This window comes from Carya illinoinensis, chromosome 10 (assembly GCF_018687715.1).
Source record: "Carya illinoinensis cultivar Pawnee chromosome 10, C.illinoinensisPawnee_v1, whole genome shotgun sequence".
Lineage (NCBI taxonomy): Eukaryota > Viridiplantae > Streptophyta > Magnoliopsida > Fagales > Juglandaceae > Carya > Carya illinoinensis.
The window spans coordinates 2572171-2587640 of record NC_056761.1 but is presented as its reverse complement, the minus strand read 5'-3'; the positions used below and the strand labels follow the sequence as shown (position 1 = coordinate 2587640).

General features: G+C 30.6%; 1 protein-coding gene and 1 non-coding gene across 2 annotated transcripts; one reads left to right on the top strand and one right to left on the bottom strand.

Moving 5' to 3' along the window:
- Positions 1–2557: 2557 nt before the first annotated feature.
- On the bottom strand, positions 2558–6050 carry LOC122279615 (protein trichome birefringence-like). Its single transcript, XM_043090344.1, has 5 exons — positions 4792–6050; positions 4226–4418; positions 3905–4098; positions 3648–3806; positions 2558–3309 (listed from the first exon to the last, which is right to left on the bottom strand). Exons 1-5 carry the CDS (start codon positions 5805–5807, stop codon positions 2961–2963), a joined length of 1911 nt encoding a protein of 636 aa, XP_042946278.1. The 5' UTR covers positions 5808–6050; the 3' UTR covers positions 2558–2960.
- A 9043-nt stretch (positions 6051–15093) lies between these two features.
- TRNAS-GCU lies at positions 15094–15175 on the top strand. Its single transcript has one exon. It is a non-coding gene; the product is annotated as a tRNA-Ser (tRNA).
- Positions 15176–15470: the final 295 nt, after the last annotated feature.

Here is a 15470-nt window from a genome sequence, read left to right as displayed (position 1 = left end):
ATTTCAGGTATGATTTCTCTGTTTCTCTTCACAGTTTCGGTTAGGGTTTTAGATTAGTGAAAGTGTTTTTGTGTTCTGCTGTTGCCATTTCTTCATTTCATGTTATTCTTGGTTTTAGATTAGGGTTTATACATTTCAGATTAGCGGCATTTGATCTTCTGTTCTTGCCCACTATTATTTCTAGAAAGAGTTTAAACAGAAAATAGGCAATGAAACCGTGATGATTCCCTGTGTACGAGAGGTTTCTGATTTTAGGAGCCATCGATAGGTTGGTGTTTACGAAATTTGCTGTGTATCTAGGCAATGAAATAGAAAATCGTAAAAAAATAAAACTTTGAAGCATGTTCTGAACTCTGTTTTAGCGCTTTTCTTGATTGGAGATTGTTTAAATGGTAGATAGTGCCAAAGTTGAACATATATAGATATTGAATTTTCCTCTTTTGATTCTTCATTTATGCTATGAATTGATTTTGTTTTCAGTGCATGGTCTTAAATTCACAGTACTAAAACACCCTTGCTGGATAAATAAGTTAGATTTAAAGGTATTTTAGTTGCATTATTGGTACCATAATCTGTAGATGTTAGTGAGAATCATTGTCGTGCTTGTGCTCCCTGCCTAGTGTTTTTCCTGAAACCTCTTGCTCTTCTTTTGTTGTTGGTGGGATATTGTTGTATTGCTTGCTGCTTGTTGGTGCTGGAGGACCCAATGGCAAGGCTGTTTTTGTTGCTGCTGAAGGGTGCTGGAGCTGCTGAGGCTGATGGAGGGTGCTGGGCGTGCAGTTATCTTCTGGTTGCTGAATTTCATATATGCTGAATTTGTATAAAAATCAACTTTTTGCAACTTGTATTAAGTTGATTTTGATACATAGAATTAGTTACATGTAAATTCTGAAGTTGATATTAGTCAAATGTAATCTGAAGTTGATATTAGTCAGAAATTATTATATATAGAATGCTGGAAATTTGGATGCATGAAAGGGTGGTATGGATGCAGCACATAGTCTATATTATTTCATTGACAGGTTCAGTTTTAATGGATATTATCTATGTACTGGGTACTGATTGCATGTACAAACTAGCACATGGAAATTACAAGGTAAAAAAATTAATATTAGGCCAAAAAAAAAATTTAAATGATATTATTTTGCTTTAAATATACATAAACCAATATGTGAGTTTTGTTGAAACGACAAAATAGATATGCAAAAAAGTTAATTTTGCATATGCATATCCATATACCAATGTGGATGCTCTAAGACCATCACAAGAAAATAGACCTCCATCTCAAAATGGGCTCTTTCATGAGTCAACGATTGGGACTAAAAGCATTATTGTTTGTAATTTTTTATTTCTATAAAAAGAAAGAAAAATAAAAAACTGCTCATATCTCTTTACTAATGAGAAATAATATTTGTAAAGTGTAAAAACCTCAGGCTCTTTTTTAAAAAATAGATAAATTTAATATTCATATAAAAAATTTATTTATTTACCTCATTTTTTCTCAAAAGAAATGTACATTATACATCGTATAAGGTCTGGTTTGAAAGTTAGACTCAACTGAGATTAATTCAATTCAATCTAATTTTAAGCTGAATCTAGTATCTAAATACTCAATTTTCAAATTACTAAACTCATATCAACTCAAAACCTATTTACAAGTGAAACTTATAATCTTTTTGAACTCAACACCTATTTATACACAAGATCTATAATATTTTTCTACTTTCCATGAATATATCTAAACTCATATTAATATCTAAATATATTTAAACTCATCTTAAGTAAATTTCATAAAACTCACTCCACCATCTCAACTCATTGCTATTTATAAAAAAATTAACTTATCTTAACTTAACTCAACATCTAAATGAAACTTTAGTGTATCATAAATTACTGAATTTAAAGTGACTCGCTCCACTTTTGGTGTGACAAGTTTGTATATAGATAAATACTTATAAAAAAAAAAGTTTGTATATAGATAAATAACATTTACAGTTACAAAATGCACAGACACAGAGCAAACTCTTTAAAAAAAAAAAATACAAGATTTATATAAAAAAATAATTTTTAAATAATAAACTTTATTACTTTAAAAAAAAAATTATATAATACTTATATACTTAAAGAATGAAGGTAACATTATTCTTTTACATTATTCTTTTATATATATATACAAGGTTAAGCAAAGTCGGTCCACAATGGTGGGTGTTTTAGGTAAAGCTGCAGAGCGCGGATCACCGCCGAACAAGTCCAATTTTCAATTATTTTCTGACTTTCATGATTAACGGCCAAACATCGCATGTGACACCACAGTCTGAAAAGAGTTCTGATTTTATATTTTATGAATTTTATATAATCAAAAAGCAGCAAACAGTCGGCCTCTTCGAGCTAGAATTTCCTATTTCCAAATAAATAAATATTGATTGGAACAACTACGCAAAGAAAACGACATGAAAAAGAATCGCATACATGGTCCGTGACAATATATATTTAAAGCTAGATTCCACGCCAAGGTATTTAAAGCTTGACTATCGCATATTTAAAAGGAAAGCTCATAAATACAAAGATCCTACAAAAATATTATAATAGTAGAGTAGAATAATTACAGCAAGTGCTTTATTTTTCATTTAAAAAAAAAATAAAAAACTCTAAATAATATGGGATCGATTTACAATCCTCAGAGAACCTTTGAGGGCTCAAGCCAAAAGAATATGAAGTGGATCCTGGGAAACCTTATACTGGGAAGTGGGAACCTCTACCCTTAGTTTTTCAGTCATATGAACACAGATTTTGATTACACGACGGATTGACCTCTTCCATCAATATATATATAAAACACTCTTTCTCAAATTCATCTCACGTATTGTGTTTGTCACTCTAATTCCGCATAGCGAGCGAAAAAAACTATATTTTCACTATAAAATGTGGATGCAGCCCCCCCTATGTTTGTGCAATTTTACCTAATTATGCTGCTGCTGCTTCTGGTGCTGTTTAATCAAGAGCTCAGCAAAGAGAACCTCGTTCCATGCATCGGGAACGCCAGGTAGGCACCAGTGGCTGCAGTCCTGGAACCTTAGCGGCGATCTCTTTTCCTCCTCAGACAGGCTCTGCTTCCGGTATATTGAAGGGTGGCCATCCTTCCGGAAATCTGTCATTCTTGTAATATTCAGGTAGGTGACATGAGTTTTCATGCCTCTAAGAACTCTCTCCAAAACCATCATCTTAGGTGGATATGGCCGCAGATACGTCTCATTCTTGATGGGCCGAGTCTCCTGGTCGCATTGCCCGCCAGAATTCCACTGTCCACCACTGTACAAGAATAATGCCACTAAATTTATTACTTTTTAACACATCATCATTTTGAGCTCGCAGTGATGCTGAATTATAAACATATACAGCAGAAAACAACAAATGGCTCATTATATCTTCAGTGTTTCTTGATTGATATGTTGCTAATGTAGAAGAAGGTTACACTGCTGTTAAACTAACAAGACTTTCAAGAGGGGGAAAATGCTTTCAAATATTTTTGTGGAGTGTAAATGGTGACAAATGATGGTGAAGTATTCCATAAAACAAACAAAAATGCATCAGTACCCAAACCTAATTCGTCCAAAAAACATGGTATCAATGTTTTTCCATTGGATTACCTGAAATGGGAGGCAGAATAACCCCTGAAGAAGACCAGAGACTTTGATGGATTTATATTGGCATCAACCCATCGGGCCCATGTAGTTAAAGCTTTTCTAAATGCCTCAAGAACATTCAGCTCGCTATAGACATGGCTTCCTTCTTGATAATAGTCCTTCCTGCAATTTCCCACACTAAATATTAGGTTCATCCTTGGAGAGGTTCCCGACATCAAAAAATGCAGCCTGTATCATTATCAAAGTAATCTTCAGCATACCCTTTGGAAGTTTTTTCATGAGTCCACCAGTGTCCAGTGTTAAAGACGATGAAATCTGCCCCTTTATATTGATGAGAAGATTTCCCCACTAAATCAAGACGAAGCGTTTCCTTCTTTGATCCATGTTGGTCGGGCGTTTCTGTTTCTTGAACTAAGAAAGGAGATACAAAGAACTCTATGGAGCAGTCATAATCCTGCCCATCCATCCATTCCAATCCAGATAAAAAGGTGACAGAAGTTCACAAAATAAGAAAACGATTCACAAGGTAAATGGAAACTGTAATAACGAAATTAAATAACTAGATTTGTTCGTTAACCTACTTTGAATACGAAAGAGTACGAAGCTTCCCCACGAAAATGGTGTCTACCATTTGCTTCATAAACCTTGGTCTGATCTTTCACTGAGTTCCTCAAGATGCAAACCAGAGACTCCCACATATTCCTATTCAGAGAATCACCCACAAAAACTAGCCGCTTGCCTCTCAACAAATTCAACAAAATACTTCCGTCCAATCTGCATATGACAGTCCCATCTAAATCAATTTCATCAAAGAAACGAACCCAGAAATTAAATTCATGGATCACTTCCAAAAGAGGTATAAGGTAAGGAACAATGTCCAAAAATTAAACACCATCAAAAAATGGAAATGCCGGAGTCCATTACCTAATCCGATCTGAGCAGAACAAGCCTCAGATACCAGAATAAATTATCAGCTTAATGGTAACATACATTAATCCGAAGCTTAGTAGAACCATCTAAGAGTAAAAAAAAAGTTTATCTATTTGTAACATGCCAATCTCTGTATTCAGTTTCTATAAATACCAAAAAATATTAAAATTAATGGGAAAACAGAAGCATTGTTGAAACATACAGTTACAGCACAAACCTTGGGAGACTGCATCTCTTAGGTTTCCATTTCATTTTCTGGTAATCTTTATCGGGCCTGCCATTGGAAATACAATTGAACTGCTCGTCGATCAGTGGGCAAGACCCGGGTTTGTAAAGCGGATACGAATCATCCCTCACCCATTCCCCATCAAGTAAATCACAGTTCATCAAAGATTTCACCAAACTATCCTTCCCTTGCGTAACACCTGAATTAGTTCCATTGCTCTCTTTCTTCGATTGCGAAGTCGTGTGGTTCGACATCTCATCTTTCCCTCCAACAATTTTCCCCTCTTTCTCGGAATTGCTCGTATCTGAGGAACCCGATTTCACTGTCGGACTCGCGCTCTGATTTGGAGCCACCGTGGCTATTGGGGCGGCAATTGTACTCTGATTTGCTTTTACAACTGTCACTTTATCAGAATTTTCTGAACTAGAAGTTTGATTTTTCACAGAGGGTGGTTCTCTATTCACGTTAGGAGCCGAAATTTTCGGCAGCCTTGCACGGCGATTGGCTGCCGCCGGAGCCTCTGGGGCAACAACTACAGACTGATTTGTGTCTGGGACTTTACCCTTGTGAGGAATCTCTGTACTTTGAGTACGGTTGTTCACAGTAGATGGTTCTTTAGCGAGGTTGGGAGATTGGAATGTGTCATTACTAGATCTAGAAGCGCTGGTTTGTTCAGGAGGAGGAGAAGCAAAGTTACGAACTTGTTGTGGTGATGAGTTGTTGGGCAAGAATTGCGAGAAAAAAGGAGAGAATCGAGATCTGTAAGAGTCACTGGCCGAGCCATTACTGCTACTGCTATCACTGCCACTGAAGATGTTGACGAACCAAGGAGAAGCAGCGTTGGGAGAGGGGCTGAAAGCTAAGAAAACTGTGAAAGCAACAAAAGCAAACACGAACCCATATGCTAAAACAACGGTTCTTCTGGTTTTGAGGACTGGGAAGAGGCTCTTGAGGTCTGAGATCAGAGTCCCGCCACTGATGGGAATGTGCTTCGCAGCCTCAGCCATGGAGGAGGGTTTCTCACTCTCTTGCCTATTTTGCCTGAGACCTCAAGTCTGGGGAGAGAGGTAAGGGAGGAAAGAATCAGAGTAGTGCCTGGTTCCAAAGATCGGAAAATGGACTTATGGCGAAAGTGAATGCACTGCACAGAGACATGAAGAGAGAGAGAGAGAGAGAGAGAGAGAGAGAGGGGAGTGCGGGTTGCCGGGTTGAGTTTACTCTGAGTGGACGACGACGGACGGCCCATGTCTATTCCAGAAAGACTATAAAGGGTTCATCTACATGTTTTATATATTTGTCCTCTTGTTATCCGATTAATTGCATGAGTGCCACTACCGGAGTGTGTTCTCCGATTAGTTTTGAGAGGTCTCAAAATTAATATTTAAAGTGGAGTTTTGTTATATACAAATATATTTGGGTATTAATTTATATATTAATATTAATTTATTTATATTTAAAATTTAAATTAATATTATTTTTAATAAAATTTATTTTTTAACTAATTACATTATATTAATACACAGATTAATATACAATTATGCTTACAATTATATTTTTCCTTTGAAGTGTGGTTAGCCACCTCTCAATATTTGTTTCGCTTTTCTTTACAAAAAATATATATATATGTTTCGTTTTTGGAAAGTTATTCATTATTTTAGACATTACATATTATATTAAATTTTAATTTTTTAAATTTTACTATTATTAAATTAATTAATTTTTTCTACTTATAATTTATACACTACACATTTGATGAAAAAAACATAAAAAATTATACATAATATATAGTGTAGGGATAATGAGTATAATTTTTATTTTGAAAAAAATATATATATATTTAGAAATACTATTTATCATTTACACACCATACACTAATATATAATTTGTCATTTTTATTATTTTATTTAAATATACATACTTACACATCAACATATTTAAATAAAATGACAATTCACATATTCATGTATAGCGTCTAGAATGAGGGAAGATATTTTTTCTTTTATATTTTAAGAGTTTGTATAGTAGTTTAAGGCTTCGTTTGGATGTTGAGATGAGTTGAGTTATTTATTAATAGTATTGAGTTAGATGGTAGAATAAGTTTTGTAGTATCCACTTAAGATGAGTTTAAATATATCTATGATAAGTTAAAAATGGTTGTAGATGCTACGTGTAAAGAGATTTTAAGTTGAAAAAAATTATGCGTCTTATGTGTAAAAAGATTTTTAGTTGCGATTAGTTTAGAACACTCCCAATGGATACTCTATAATATAATTTTCTTTAAAATATAAAGAAATTCTCTCAAAATTAGCCTCCAATGGATGTTATATTTCATTCTTTATTTTACATTTTGTTATAAGAACCCACTAAACATAGATCAAACTATTTATCATTGTAAATATTTTAAATTAGTTTAGCTCTCTTGTTTTTTATTTTCTATTGGAGGAAAAGTATTAAAAATTATAATATTTAAATAATATGAAGAAAAAATAGATAAGATGATGTATGGTATTTTGTAAAAATTAATATGTAAAATAGAAAAAGTAAATTTTAATAATGTATTTTAAATGATAGAATAAATAATCCATTAGAAGTGCTCTCATTTGTTTTCAGATAGGAGATGAGATAAGTTAAGATTAAAGTTAAAAGTTGAATAAAATATTATTAGAATATGTTTTTTTAATATTATTTTTGTATTATAATTTGAAAAAATTAAATTATTTATTTTATTTTATATGAAAATTTAGAAAAATTATAATTAAATAAAATGAGATGAGGTAACAAATTTTGTAAAAGTAATTATTTTGTAATTTAAAGATTAGATATTTAAATATTAAATTGAACTTAAAATTAGATTAAAATAAAATGAATTCAACTCAAAATCCAAACAAACTGAGCTGCAAGAAAGCAGTAGCAAATTATGTAAAGAGTTTTGTTACATACAAACACAGTCGCGTATTAATCTGTATATCAATATTGATTTATTCATACTTAAAATTTAAATCAACACTGTTTTTAATAAAATTTACTTTTTGATCAATCACATCATATTGGTGCACAGATTAGTATATAATTGTGCTTGTAACTATTTTTTTCTTTATGTAAATATAATGAATTTTATTATATATAAGTAAAATCGTGTATTAATCTGCATATTAATATTGATTTTTTTATATTCAGAATATAAATTAATATTATTTTTAATAAAATTTATTTTTTAATTAATCATATTAGATTAATACAACTATTAATACGTATTTATATTTATAATTAAATTTTTCTAAATATAATAGCCCTGCTGCCCCAATTTGCGCACCGACTCGAGTCGAGTTACTTCTCACCGCTTTCCTAACTGGCTTTCTGTGTGGGACCTAACACAATCACTGTTTACAGTTTCGGTCGTACAACAAGTTTGTACGTGGCAACATCTACCTTTTGCTATCCAAACTCGCAGAGATAAAATCCTACGGCGCCAATCTAAACGAGACTCTTCGAACGCTCCCAATGATCTCAGCAGTCTCAATTTTCGGCAAAGGTGGCAGGCAAGCACTACTCTTTGACACCGTGTCGGTTTTTATTGGTAGCATACGACAGAAGTTCACGGATCAGATGCAGTAATTAGTGGAGTTAGATCTGGAACCACAGCCAGCCAGACATCCCTATCACTTCTTCGGTAATGTTATTGTAGAGTGGGTAATATCACACAATCACTTTCTCTTCTTTTCTTTTTTTTAGAACATTTCTATACAGTAAAAATAAGCGTTTGGCAATAGTTCTAAGCCTTTGCATTACACGATAACGCCCCAATTCTCAAAATAAATAAGATTTTACATGATTTTTTTATCCCCAAAGTTCAATTTGTAACTCTTCTAGAAATATTATTTGAAATGATTTTTTTCCTTTAAATTTCAAATGCTTCGTACGGTCTCAAGCCTTGAATAATAATTCACGTGAATAGTAATTTCATCGTCATTTTTGTTGAATATCAAAAGTCCTTGTTTGCTTACCAAACCATCTACACAAGGACTTCTTCCACTCGATAAGTCTATATGACAAAGTCGGCCAGTTTGAAAAATTGTTTAATTTGTCAAGATCTCATCTTTACAATTTTTTTAAATTATTAAAAATAAAATATTTTAATAATATTCTATTTAATTTTTAATTAATATTTCCACTTATTTCAACTTACTATCTACACATCACTTAAGTGCCTATATTCTGTTCTCAATACACAAGCCAGTTTCTTCGTTTCTTTTATACTGTCGGACAAAATCAACCATTTTGCACTCACGGCTTCAACTGATTTTAATCCATAAACCATTTTTCTTAACCAAATGACGATTTAATTATTAACAAATATATTTATTGTTAAAAACTCCCTTAAATATATGTATTTTTTCTTTGAATTTAATTATCTCGATGCAAAAACAACATTTTTTTAATGAATATCTTAGTAGAATTCGGATGGAGGGAAAGTGGTGGGGCCCTATAAATCGACGCCACCCTTTATAATTAGGAGTGTCAAATTATGTTAATGGATCATATTTGTGTCGTGTCAATACATATCTATTATACTATATAGGTAAATCTGAAATCAATCCGTTAAATTTATCGTGTTAAAATATCAAACTTTAACACAATCCATTAATATAACAAGTCGTGTTGTGTCAACCTATTTATATAAATGAATTGAATAAACTAAACTCAAACTTATTATTATCGTATTGGATTAACGGGTCGTGTCATATATTATTTTTCTTATTTGCAATCATGTTTTACTCGACAATGTCTTTATATTAATTTAATAAATTTATAATATACTTACCAAACTTTATATATTAGACATGTTATTAATCTACGATCTCAATGGATATATACTTCATACGATTGGTAATTAATAAAATAAAACCATAAATGAATTTCTTACTTTTTAATTTTCAAAAATAGACAAACATTTTCCTAAAATAATGTACAAGAGATGAAACAATTAAATTGGAATATGAAAAAATGGTTTTCAAACTTAGAGAAAATGAATAATATTTGTATATAGTTTGAACTAATTTATGTTTGATCTAAAAAAAAAAACTAATGTATGTGTTATTAAAATTTAAATTGACTAGACGAAACAAAACCCGGCGGGGACGTCGCTGGATTACTCACCGACCACGTCAACCCGTCAAATAAGTGCCGGTTTCTCTGTCGGCGGTTTTGTTTTTTAAGCACTGTCGGCGATTTGTTAGACACAAATGGTTTTTTTATTTAAATGTTAAATAATTGAAGGTACGACGTACCAAGTAAATTGTATAAGTACGGTAAGCCAGCCTTGTTAACTGTGATCTCAACAGACTCTTTTACTTGTATTTTAGATTTGAAAATTGTTAGTCAAAATTTTTAAATTTAGTTTTATGTAATATATATTAAAAAATATTTTAAATATAAAAAAATATATAAAATTAAATTTATAAATTAACGTGACTTAATGTGATATATTAGATTATAAAATTATTTTTATTATAAATTATATTTAATAGATCTCATGAAACTAAATTAATTTGTAGATTTTTTTTTATGTAATTTCTTTATATATACACCAATTTTTATATATATATTTTAATTAAAGTATTTTTAAATTTAATTTTCATTTTATCTTGACTGTAGTAGACCTTGTTATAATTTTTTAAAAATTAAGAAAAATGCTTGGTTTTCCTCTAAATGTGTATTTAGTGCATTTTGCTTTTTTTTTTTTTTAAATATATGTTTAAAAAAATTATTATTAATAAATTTGTATGTGCATATTTTTGTAATATTTGAATACAAAAAAAAAAAAATGCACTTAGGAGACACTTTTGAAGCATATTTAGAGAACAACTAGCATAACCCAAAAAATAAATAGTAACTAGATGATTAATAAAAAGCATAAACACTCGCTCAAACTCAATTTAAGCCTTAACTTACTCTAAATCTGACTAAAAAATTCATTAAATCATGTCAAAACACTTCAAAGCAATTCAATAATTTTAATAATTATTGAGCCATCGTGGTTGATTTTATTTTCGGATTTTATTTACTAAAGAAAGATTTAGCTATGCGATTTGATGATTTTATATTACTCATCATAAATTGGCTTATAATTTTTCTATTTATAGCTATCCTTTTTTTAAAAAAATTTATGCCAAAAAAAGGCTAAATAACAAGGTTTAATGACCATGCGTGGTTTTTTAAAATTTCAGATTTTTTTTACTTATGTTAATACAAATATCTTTTAATTTCAAAATCCCATTTCAGTTTATTTAAAAAAAAAAAAAAAAAACTTTTTCATTTAATCATTTGCCGTTTGTTTATCTAAAACATTTCATTTCATCTCATATCATAATTACAATTTTTACAAATTTCTACATAAAATATAATAAATAATTCAATTTTTTAAAATTTTAAAACAACACTAATATTAAAAAATTATATTATAACAATATTTTATTTAATTTTTAAAAAAATATCTTCTCATTCGTTTGTGTAATTAAACGGACCTAATTTTCTCAAAATTACCTCATAAAAGCACTATTCATGCAATCTTTCAATATCTTTATTCATTTTACAAGCTTCAATACAAAACAAATCTTAAAAACAATTATCTACCCAACTTTCTATTTTATTCATCCACACACAAAAATCATCTCAAAATCTATCTCAAAAGTTTTTTCACTAAGCTACTGTTTGAATAGTGAGATAAAATGAGATGATTTTAGATGAAAATTAAATAAAATATTATTTTTAAATATTATTATTGTTTTAAAATTTTAAAAAATTAAATTATTTATTATATTTTATGTGAGACTTTGAAAAAATTATAATAAAAAAAAAATTACTTTCACTATTCAAACGAGACGTAGTTCTAAAAATTATACAAACTCTCCTTAACCAAGCATTCCCTTTATGACTTAAAAAAATAGTACTGTTCGTTTAATTTTTAATTAGGTATGAGTTGAGGTTGAGTTTGCCACCAAATAGAAAAATGGATCAAAACTTCAAGCAATATAATTATATATAAGTAAAGTTGTGTATTAATCTACATATTAATATTGATTCTTTCATACTTAAAATTTAAATTAATATTATTTTTAATAAAATTTACTTTTTAACCAATTACATTAAATTAATACGTAAATTAATGTACAATTTACTTATAACTAGATTTTTTCGTATATTAATGATAAGCTTCTTTTGATTTGACTTCAATTTTAGCGTTAATTGTCAACTCCACCATAAGTCTATTTGGAGGGGAAAATGAAAGAAGATAAAAATAGCAATGAAATGAAGAACAAACTATAATTGATATGGATATTAGAATAGAACAATAAACATGACTTTCATCGTTACGCGTGTTGCATCTGCTAAGTCTTACGTGCTTAATGTTGTAATCCTTAGTTCTTTCCCTCGAGATCGTGGGTTCACGTTTTCCAGACCAAAACAACATGGTCCCAAATGAAACCGCACTCCTTTACTCCTCGGATCATTCGGATTATCTTAAAAAAATAATTATATAAAAATAAATTTATAAAATAACGTGATTTAATATAATATGTTACGAATTTATTTTAATAAATATTTTGTGTCTGTTGTACTTTTTATATCAAAATATTAAATATATATTTAGATATTTATTATTTTATATTAATAATTATAGCTAAAGATGAAAAATAATAGCATGAATTAATTTGATTCAAAGAGCATATATACATAGCATTAAGAAGATTGGTAGCAAGTAAATTTCATATTTATTAAGTTTGGTGGCTAAATGATAACAATAAACAATATTCAACGAAATTGAAAGTTGTCATCCATCCCTCCATCTCATTGCGTCATTTTTTTCATTTGTCAAAATAAATAATAATACATGAAGGGCAAAGGAAAATGACACTAGTGTTGAAACTTGCTTAAGGGGACCTTTTTTTTTTTTGTTCACACTCTCTTATCTTTGAACAGAGGTGCTCTCTATATATACATCCAGTAAGCAGACCACTCATCCGCCCCCACTCTCTCTTTTTTTTTTTTTTGTTTTTCCCTCCACCGACAGACGGGGGATACCTTTACAACTAAAATCAAGCTTTCGAGGTTCCAATATTAAAAAGGACAAACTCCACCATTTGACGTTCTCTCTCTCTCTCTCTCTCTCTCTCTAACATTTCACGTCATGTCCCTTCTCGGATTTATCTAGAAACCGAACGATGGTGAAACTTGAATACCTTTTTACTCCCATCAGTGTACTCCAGTTTTAGTTAAATTCATGTCAACAAAAGCCCTGAATTTTCACGTATTATTCTGTATAGAAATGATTTGTCTAGTCGGTAAATGCAATCGACGTTCAATCGCTTTAAAAAAAATAAATTAATATGAGATCTATATGAAAAAAAATCATAATTTTTTTTATTCATTTTATACAATCATAAAAAAAATATTTTTATAATTTTTATTTATTTATTCCGTACAGCTGACTATATACCGACTACATTTACGGACTGTGTCTAGCAAAACCCTATTCTGTACACACTCTCTCTCGACTTAGGTGGGTGGATTTCTTATTTACTATTTCATATCGACAATTAAAATAATAATGTGCGTTGGACTATCAGAGTGACATACAATTTATTTTGATATGAAAAGGAAAAGACCCTGATTTCAAGATAATCGACAACACAACACATGCCTGCCTCGTACTACTCCATTCCTTATTTTAGATTAAAAACCTCCGCATTCGAAGTCTCAAACTTAGGATTTCACCTGAGCTGGCCAGGTACTCATGTTTGTGGGACACGTATGCACGGTTTATTGGTCATTTCCACGAGCTTCATAAATAATTATTCAGGATTCATATATTCATTAAAATAGCAATTCCGTGCCCATGAGGATCTGGGTTGTAATCACAAAATAAAAATAAAAATAAATAATAACAATCCATATAATAGAAATGAATGAGAACCAAGCATTCTTGCAACCCAGCTAGGAATTTTGTTGGGCAGGCATTATTATTATTATTATTAGTATTATATTTCTAGACGTACTACTTTTGTCCTAGTTATCATGTCACATGTTAAAAGTTACAAAGAACCCAAGTGTCCTCCAATTAAATCATCTCTTATATTAAAAAGGACAAAAAGGGGAATTATCACCGGCCACTAGTGTCCACTTTATCATGTTTCTATTAATGTCGTAAAAGAAGGTTGCTTTTTATATATTGTAATATTTTCTTGAATTATTCTCGAGGATTCTGCAAATCCAATATTGTAAAAGGTGTTCCCTTGACCCTCATCTCGAAAAAATGGAGTGTAGCTGAAGAACCATCCGCTCAATCCCCCTTTGTTGTAAGGCCCCAAAAGATGATCAGCGCTGTAGAAAAGCCGAAAGACAAGGGGAAGACACTTCATGAATAAATAAATTCCTTCTCGTAACATATAGCTTTACAAGATTAAAGAAACAACGATGGCCTGAAGACCATCTCTCTTTTAAGTAACTCTAATTTATTGTAAAATTTCTCAAAGAAAAAAATAAAAATAAATAGATATCATATAAGGATTCTAGCTGGGCTTCAACTTTTGGGCCGCTTGAGATCCAAAACTATAAGTGAGGAATTTTGAAACAACTTTTCAAGCTGGGGCGGCCCAACAACTTCATGAACCAAAAAATCTGTACAAATTATTAAGGTGAACTGTGGCAAATATTTCTGAAGACCAACTGGACAAGTTTTCACTGATCATTAGAGTATAGGTATTGGTTTATACAAAAATAATGCTTTTAGATTAAAAAAAATTATATATTAGATTATACATCTTTTAGTCAAAATAATAATAAAATATTATTTTTTATTACCAATTTTTTTCCTAAAATTAATTTTTTTATATATTTTTCAATTAGCATCCAAGACATACATTTGACATTAATAATAAAAATATAATAATAATAAAATAATTTTTATATATTATATTAAAAATATAAGAAAATGATAAAAAAATAATATAATATAATAATAAAATGAAGGTGAATGTGAAGGTTTGTTGTATTATTGAGGCCCTGAGGGAGGGAGAAGAGAAAAGGGTTGTGAGAGAGAGTGGGAGGAGAAAGAAATAATTAGAAAAATAATATTTAAGTGAATGGTGTATCTCTAAACTTGTAGAAATACTGTTCATAGATATATAAAATTATAGAGATGCATAATTTAAAGGTCATATGTAAATATGTTTTTGGCCATCAAGTAACTCAAGAAACAAACAAATATGAATAGAATGTCCTAACCGTCATAACGTCGCTTTGGCCGAGTGGTTAAGGCGTGTGCCTGCTAAGTACATGGGGTTTCCCCGCGAGAGTTCGAATCTCTCAGGCGACGTTTCCTTTTTATTTTTACAACTTATTTTCTCAGCCGAAGCTTCTAGCAATCGCGAAAAATAGGTAACGAAAGACATGGATTCAGACCAGCTTGACAGTATACGAACTACCTATCCAATCTAAGATTCAAATGTTTTCAAGCTCTTTTCCGCTAGGTGAAAGCTTTTTCATTCTTTCCTCTTTAGGATTACACAACGCCACACATCTCAAAACTTTGCTCCCATTGGAAAAAATTATAATCCAAGAATAAATGAGATACAACACCAAAGAAGACGTCGAGCACTCCCATCTCTCTC

What these genes read in the sequence shown, in the direction of transcription:
- LOC122279615 (XM_043090344.1), bottom strand. Translation starts at nt 5,807, where the DNA reads ATGGCTGAGGCTGCGAAGCACATTCCCATCAGTGGCGGGACTCTGATC. An exon ending in AAGAGATGCAGTCTCCCAAG is followed by an intron (nt 4,419 to 4,791) that starts GTTTGTGCTGTA and finishes TGTCATATGCAG; the next exon opens with ATTGGACGGAAGTATTTTGT. An exon ending in CATGAAAAAACTTCCAAAGG is followed by an intron (nt 3,807 to 3,904) that starts GTATGCTGAAGA and finishes GGGAAATTGCAG; the next exon opens with GAAGGACTATTATCAAGAAG.